General features: G+C 43.4%; 1 protein-coding gene across 1 annotated transcript in view; it reads right to left on the bottom strand.

Moving 5' to 3' along the window:
- Positions 1–1,014: 1,014 nt before the first annotated feature.
- Positions 1,015–6,647, bottom strand: part of LOC104523082 (neuronal PAS domain-containing protein 2) — a gene marked incomplete at both ends in the record, with an annotated part of 20,365 nt that continues 14,732 nt past the window's right edge. The window contains one exon of the mRNA XM_010165546.1: positions 1,015–1,209. Within this exon, the coding sequence (XP_010163848.1) occupies positions 1,015–1,209 (195 nt within the window). The remainder of the gene's footprint in view (positions 1,210–6,647) is intronic.

The raw sequence follows: 6,647 nt of genomic DNA, 5'->3' as shown, positions 1-6,647 counted from the left end.
AAAACCCCTGGGACCAGAGCGCTGTGAAAGCAAAGCCGCCCCGGTTGTGCCATCAAGCAGTTGAGGAGACAAACGGCACCCCGTGGAAACACGGGCAAATTTAGGTATGATTAGCACTGCTGTAAAAGCCCAGTGACGGGAATAAACCCTATTAAAGAAAAAAAAGAGGTGTTTTTTTTCTATTTGTAATACGGATACGCTTTTTATTTTAATAGAGCCATTATAACACAGATCTGTAGGAGGTTAAAAGCTGCCGCTGAGGGGTCTGGAGATAAAGGTGCGGCTGTGTTTGCCGCACACTCAGGCAGCAGAAATAAGAGCTAAGATTTCTCTGAAGGGAGGTGCAACAGGTGGGTGGGAAAGCAAACGCTGTAAGCACCGAGAAACTTGCAAGAAGAAAAAAATCCCCAGGTGCCAAACCCACTCCTGGCTTTCACAGGTCTTGGTTACAACTCACTGAGGCTGAGCTATATTTCCCCATGTCGGAATGTTGCCCTCACAGCCTGGGGGTCTCACACAAACCTCCCTGCACTCCAGCTGCGTGCCACCACAGCAGACAGCAGGCTTCCCTGCATCGGTGGCGCCCAGCTGGATTCAGGGAGCGAGCAGGGGTAAAGCTTATTTTGAGGGGCCGTGCTGCCGACACCACTATGGCTGGTTTCCAGTGTGGTCGGTCAGGCTTCTTTCAGGATCAACGGAGGAACAATAAATTGCCCACATCTTTTGCACGCCCCCTTGCTCAGTTTTCAAGCTGAAACAGCTACTCAAGTAATCCTCCTGGCTGAGGTATCAAAAAAGAGATTTAAGGTAAAGTAAATGCTGTGGTAAATGGTGGATTTAAGGTAAAGTAAATGTTTTTAAAGTAAAAACCCTTTATATAGGCTGCCCTTATATAGGAGAATAGGGAAGGAAAGGCCAAGGCACACTTACAGGGCTGACATTATTTTACTTGCTTAACAACAGCTCAGTGTCTTCTTTCCATATAAATGCTTCTCTAGTCAAAGAAATCATTACCTGGCTTGATATCACGCTTCCTTCTCTCAGCGCTTGCTGGTTTGCTGTTTGTGAAGATGCAATTTGCCCTTGAAGTTGAGGACTGGGGACAAGCTGCTGCTGAGAAATGGCCCCTGATCTCTGCTGTAGCTGTTGTGGCTCCGGCTGCTGAGTATTGCTAAAGCTCAGGGACACCGTTGGCTGCTGTAGGAACATCTGGAAAAGAAGGGGGGAGGGTTTATTTACACAGCCCAGCTGTCTTGGATAATGAAAGTAACAGAATTTAATATAAAGATACATTCTAAAATAAAGTTATCACACTTCTGGACTCGCTATGCATTTACTGTTAGTTGGAAATCAACTATCTTTCCTACATTAATAGTTCTGCTGTCTCTAGTTTCTTATTTCTTGTCCTGCAAGTGTACTCATTACTAACGAAATGTGTCCTGAAGGTACAAGTCCTCTCTCTGTGGGGCAGGCACAGCCCTGGTAAGAGCAGTTCCCTGTACATTCAGCATGTTCTGGGGCATCCTGACCAGAGAGAAGAGAGTAACTCCATGTCTTTTCAGTCCTTTCATTTCTCCTTTCAACAAAATTAGCCTACCTTTCAGACAGGGCTGCTTTTGAATTTGTCTCTGGAAATTCAACACCTTACATACAGTTGGGTTGTTGAGTGTTTTTAATGAGGCCACAGTCAGGCCAGAGCTGTCCGTGTTGAATGGCTGTGTCGTTATCATTGAGAAGATGTGTAAATAGCCAGTCACTGGCTTTTATCTGATTTCCCATCGGGTAACTGTCACCCGATGTACTTCCTAACCGTGCCATGCATTTGACTTGTGCAACAGAGCTAGCAGCTCCTCTCTGTAAACGATATACTCTCCATGTCTGCATTGCAAGATGAGGCTTCCTCCTTTAAAAACTGTAGGGCTTGGGAATTTTTGCTTTTCTAGGGGCTATTTCTTTTATTACAGCTGTACAGAGGAAAAAGGCATCTTTTAAAACTATGAATTATTAATGCTAGAAGCTATCTTTGCGGTATTTCAAACCCTAGCCTCTCTCCACCAAGGACTGCGCGGAGGTACGCATCCCAAGTAGTTGAAGGCATTTTTGGATCTGATTCTGATTCCACACCACTGCTACATGTGTGGAATTCCATTAATTTAAGTGGAGGTACTTAGGGTTTAAATGAAATCTGAATCACAATTATTCTCTTCATTATTCATCTGTCAGTCTCATGCCTAGCAGTACATCTGAGGTACGCCCAGTAATTAGTACACCTTTCCGCAGCTTATTGCTATATTAACAATTCCCTAAACTTATCATGTGCCCTCTAATTTTTCTTGGAAAAAACCCACACCTTTCTCTGAAGGATCAGCACAGTGCTTTTCTTTGCATAAGTATGGGTTGATCCATCATATTTGTACTTATTTATCTAGCTTTTAAAACATAGTTTTTATTTAAATATGATAAATTTTTAATGAATTTCTGTGTGCCAAGATTTTACTCAGGAAAAAGGTACAGACAAAGCTCACATTAATGAGCTGGGAGAGGGGGACAATTAATGAAAATGTTAACGGACCTAAAGCAATGGCTTCTTTCAGGTGCTGTAGGCTAACCACATCTCAAAGATGTGTGATAGAAATAAATAGGTCAAGTAACAGAGTTGGGGCTGCTCACAGCAGGTCTGAAACTAGCTCCGAGTGTTTTCTTTTAAAAACACTGCTCACCAGTTTGGAACCATTACATATCAGAAAGACAGATGGTCTCACAACTTCTGCCAAGTAAATAGGTCTTATTATGAATAAATCAAAGACTGAAATGATGAAAATTCATTTTCTTGTTTATTTTCTGTATATAGAAGCTAAACTTTGCACATGTTTAGTAAATGAACTCATTTGATTAACTCTAGCAATGAAACTGGTCACCTTTGATATAAAATTTGATATAAAACATTTGCTATAAAATTCAGATAAAGGTAAAGCAAGTGGTATGTTTTAAAAATGTGATGGGGAGTGTGAGCCCACTGATACTGACCAGATCACCGCAAATGAAGACCTTTAGGAGGATTATCTTAAGTGTCCTCCCTGTGTGTGGTGCACAGTGCTGGAGAAATACTAAGTTCATCCAATGCAAAGTCAATGCCTATCGATGCGAATGTCAGGCAGGGTGTGAACTTGAGGTGAATGACTTACTCTGCAAGGACCTGCCTGTGTGCATGCCTTACTTCCACATGAAGGCCAAGGAGCTTATCCTTGAAAGAAAGGAGAGCAACCTACTTTGCAATTACCAGAGTGTGCCACTGGGTAGGAACGTGCACAGTTAATGGTTGGCAGATAATACACTATAAATTTACATCCAAATTTATCCCAGTAAACCAATTTAGCTCGTTCGTGTGTTCATACCCTGAGAGGGCTCTGAGTGTTTCATATCTAGGGACCCTCTGTTGCATTATAATGGCCAAAGCAGCATTATTACTGTCTGAACATAAATGTCCTGGAAAAAACAAGCTCAGGGCAGCAAGCGATGGTGCCATTTAACCTGTGTCCCCACAGAACTGGAAGACTCGAGATGCCTCCTCAAAACAAGAGTTAACCTGACACAGGATTGAAGCATGGAGTTTCTACTTGCTAGTTAAGCCTGAAAGGAAGAACGTGCTTCATTTGTACAAAACTTGATAGTGTTTTTTCATAATGTGCCTCTTTTGTGACAGTCCTGCCTGAATTCCCCTGAAATACAACACCTTTAAATAACAACAGAAACCCCCTAATAAAGAATAAAATCTTTCCCCATCTGAGCAAGTCCAAGGAGATAAATTAGAAGCCCCCTAACCGCACTGCTGCTAATGACGTGTCTCGTGGCTGATTTTGTGGACTGCAAGGTCAGTGAAGCATCTTGCAAATATTTTTTAATTGGCTAGCTTGTTAACATAAGCAGCAAAGCAGTGAGGGAGGGGAGAGACCCTCTGACACTGCTGCCCCCTCATTCCGAGATAGATGGTCTCTACAGCTAATGGATGAATCACACTGGCAAGACATCATGAGGAAAACGGCTCTTTGACTCTACTTGTCCTTTGGATAATCAGAGGATTATAGCCTTTGGGCTCATCATTACAGACATCAAGACTCCTTCTTTATGTAAAATACAGAAAGATGAGAAACACAGCACTGGGAAGCTGAGATTCACTGTCTTCGAAGGGAGCCTGGTTTGCAAATGATGGGTGGCTGTGGATGGTCTCATTTGTAGCTCTCGCAGGCTGGTCAGGCTCAGCCCTTCTGCCTTCTTCCCCGTCCGCAATTCATTAGCCAGACTGTTCAAATCTGGAGCAGAAGCAGCATCCTTCAGACTTTTGAGGTTACTCTTGCTGCTCCTGTCCTTCATACTTTAGTTTGTCAGGAAAAGCAGTAACAGGGATTTAATGGGGTTTTGAACAGTTTTGTTCAGGGCCCACAACCCTCCTGCTAGTTTCATCTTTCATCACAGAAGGCTCTTGGAAATAGTTTCTAATGCAGACTACTGTGCTCAACATCTGTCCGGTTGGGAAAGTGTTTCTTGGTGGATTGCTGTACTGCAGTTTTGAAGATCTCTGAAGGAAATGGAAATGGGGCTTAACTCTCCACAGAGATACCTGTACGCTTCTGTGTGGAAAGGAGTGAACCGGTGGGGAAGATATGCTAATAAATCAGCTAATGAGGGAAAATCAGAGATCACTTCCCCCTTTTCAGACAGCCTTCAGCACTCCCCCATGCTTACAGCTCTTCTACGTGGAATATTAAAGATACCAAAAATGTGCTTGATAATAATGCTCACCTATTTGCTACTATGCTTTGTAGCTCTGATAATAGACACGGATCAATGTCTGCAGACAAGCAGCTCTCTGAATGAGGAAATCTGTGTGGCAAAGCATGTGGCTGGATTTCTGATTTAACAGTTTACTCCTAGCTGCTTGCGAGTCACAAAAGTGCTGCATGCAACAGTGTGAGGCTTGCTTTTGAGTTGCCCCTAGCCAAATAAGATAACGCTAATTCCTGGTCTCACTCTATCCCTACAACAGCACAGCAATTTCTTTAGGATTTTTTAACCTAGAGAAAGCAGAAGTGGGAAAATGCCTGGGCCATGAGTCAGTGTGTCCGCTGGAATCTCATTGCCTTGTTTGATTGCTCTGAGGAGACTCAAAGGCACTCAGACTACAGAGCGTGATCCTCCCCATCCAGCATTGCCCCTTCAGGCAGATACGCAGCCCCTACATTTCCCAGCTGCCCTTCAATCCCTCTGCCTCTCAGTTCTGCATCTGGAGTAAGCTGGGAAATGATCAGTACTGACACCAGAGAACTCATACTGGTCTGAAAATCATAGAATCATAGAATATCCTGGTTGGAAAAGACCTCTGAGATCATCGAGTCCAACCATACCTGTCCACTACTGAACCATATCTCCGAGCACCACATCTACCCGTCTTTTAAACACCTCCAGGGATGGTGACTCAACCACCTCCCTGGGTAGCTCATTCCAGAGCCTGAAACCCTTTCAGTGAAGAAGTAACTTCCTGACATCCAATCTGTACCTCTCCTGGCATAACTTAAGGCCACGACCTCTTGTTCCATCACTAGTTACCTGGGAGAAAAGACACACACCCGCCTCACTACAACCTCCTTTCAGGTAGTTGTAGACAGCAATTAGGTCTCCCCTCAGCCTCCTCTTCTCCAGACTAAACAACCCCAGTTCCCTCAGCTGTTCCTCATAAGGCTTGTTCTCCAGACCCTTCACCAGCTTTGTTGGTCTAAATACTTGGTCTAACCTGGTACTTGGTCTTTGTGGGGGAGAGGATCATCTAAATGGCTCAGAGCTGCAAATTGGTATGGGGTGGGCAGTACAGAACTGCCCACCATTATCTGCCTCCCCTTCTCTCTTCCTGAGCTCCCTATGAGTGTATCTGAAAATCTGTCTCAGAGTCTTTGGGTTATTAAATGCATCATATAGGTGCATTTATGCACCAAAAGCGCATATAGGGGGCAGCTATGTAAACATAAAATCTGTTTCTTGCATATAAGAATGTGTTCTGATCTTCTATTTTTGCCCGAATTATGAAAAAAAGAGAAAGAGAAAGAGAAAGAGAAAGGGAAAGGGAAAGGGAAAGGGAAAGGAAAAGGAAAGGAAAAGGAAAAGGAAAGGGAAAGGGAAAAGGAAAAGGAAAAGGAAAAAGGGATGAGTGTATGTGACTACTGAAGACTTTGCCAGGAGATAGCAATGGTTCTCACCCAATTAAAGAGAGAGGAAGTGAGAATATAATGTCTCTCGATATTCATAATAACAATAATAGCTTTCAGACAGATTACATGATTCTGAACTGAAGGCCAGTTAATTGCAAAGAGACTTTCTCTTCCCATTAATCAAAGTCAGCAGAGAACCAATAGAAGAAATGCCCTGAAGTTAAACCTGGTCTACCTGTATGCTTATATGACACCAGGAACTGGTGCCACCCTGGTTTTGCGACCCACTGTTGCTACGCTGTCTTACAGCAGTGCCCATGCAGCAATTTAGGTGGCATAGTTTCTAATTTGGCCTCACTGATCCCTCAATTGCCTAAACATACAACACAGATTTGTTTTAATACGTGAAACTGCATTTCACAGATGCTGATGATGGGTGAGAGTCTA

Source organism: Antrostomus carolinensis, unplaced genomic scaffold (genome assembly GCF_000700745.2).
Source record: "Antrostomus carolinensis isolate BGI_N321 unplaced genomic scaffold, ASM70074v2 scaffold29683, whole genome shotgun sequence".
Lineage (NCBI taxonomy): Eukaryota > Metazoa > Chordata > Aves > Caprimulgiformes > Caprimulgidae > Antrostomus > Antrostomus carolinensis.
This window is presented reverse-complemented; position numbering and strand designations above follow the sequence as displayed.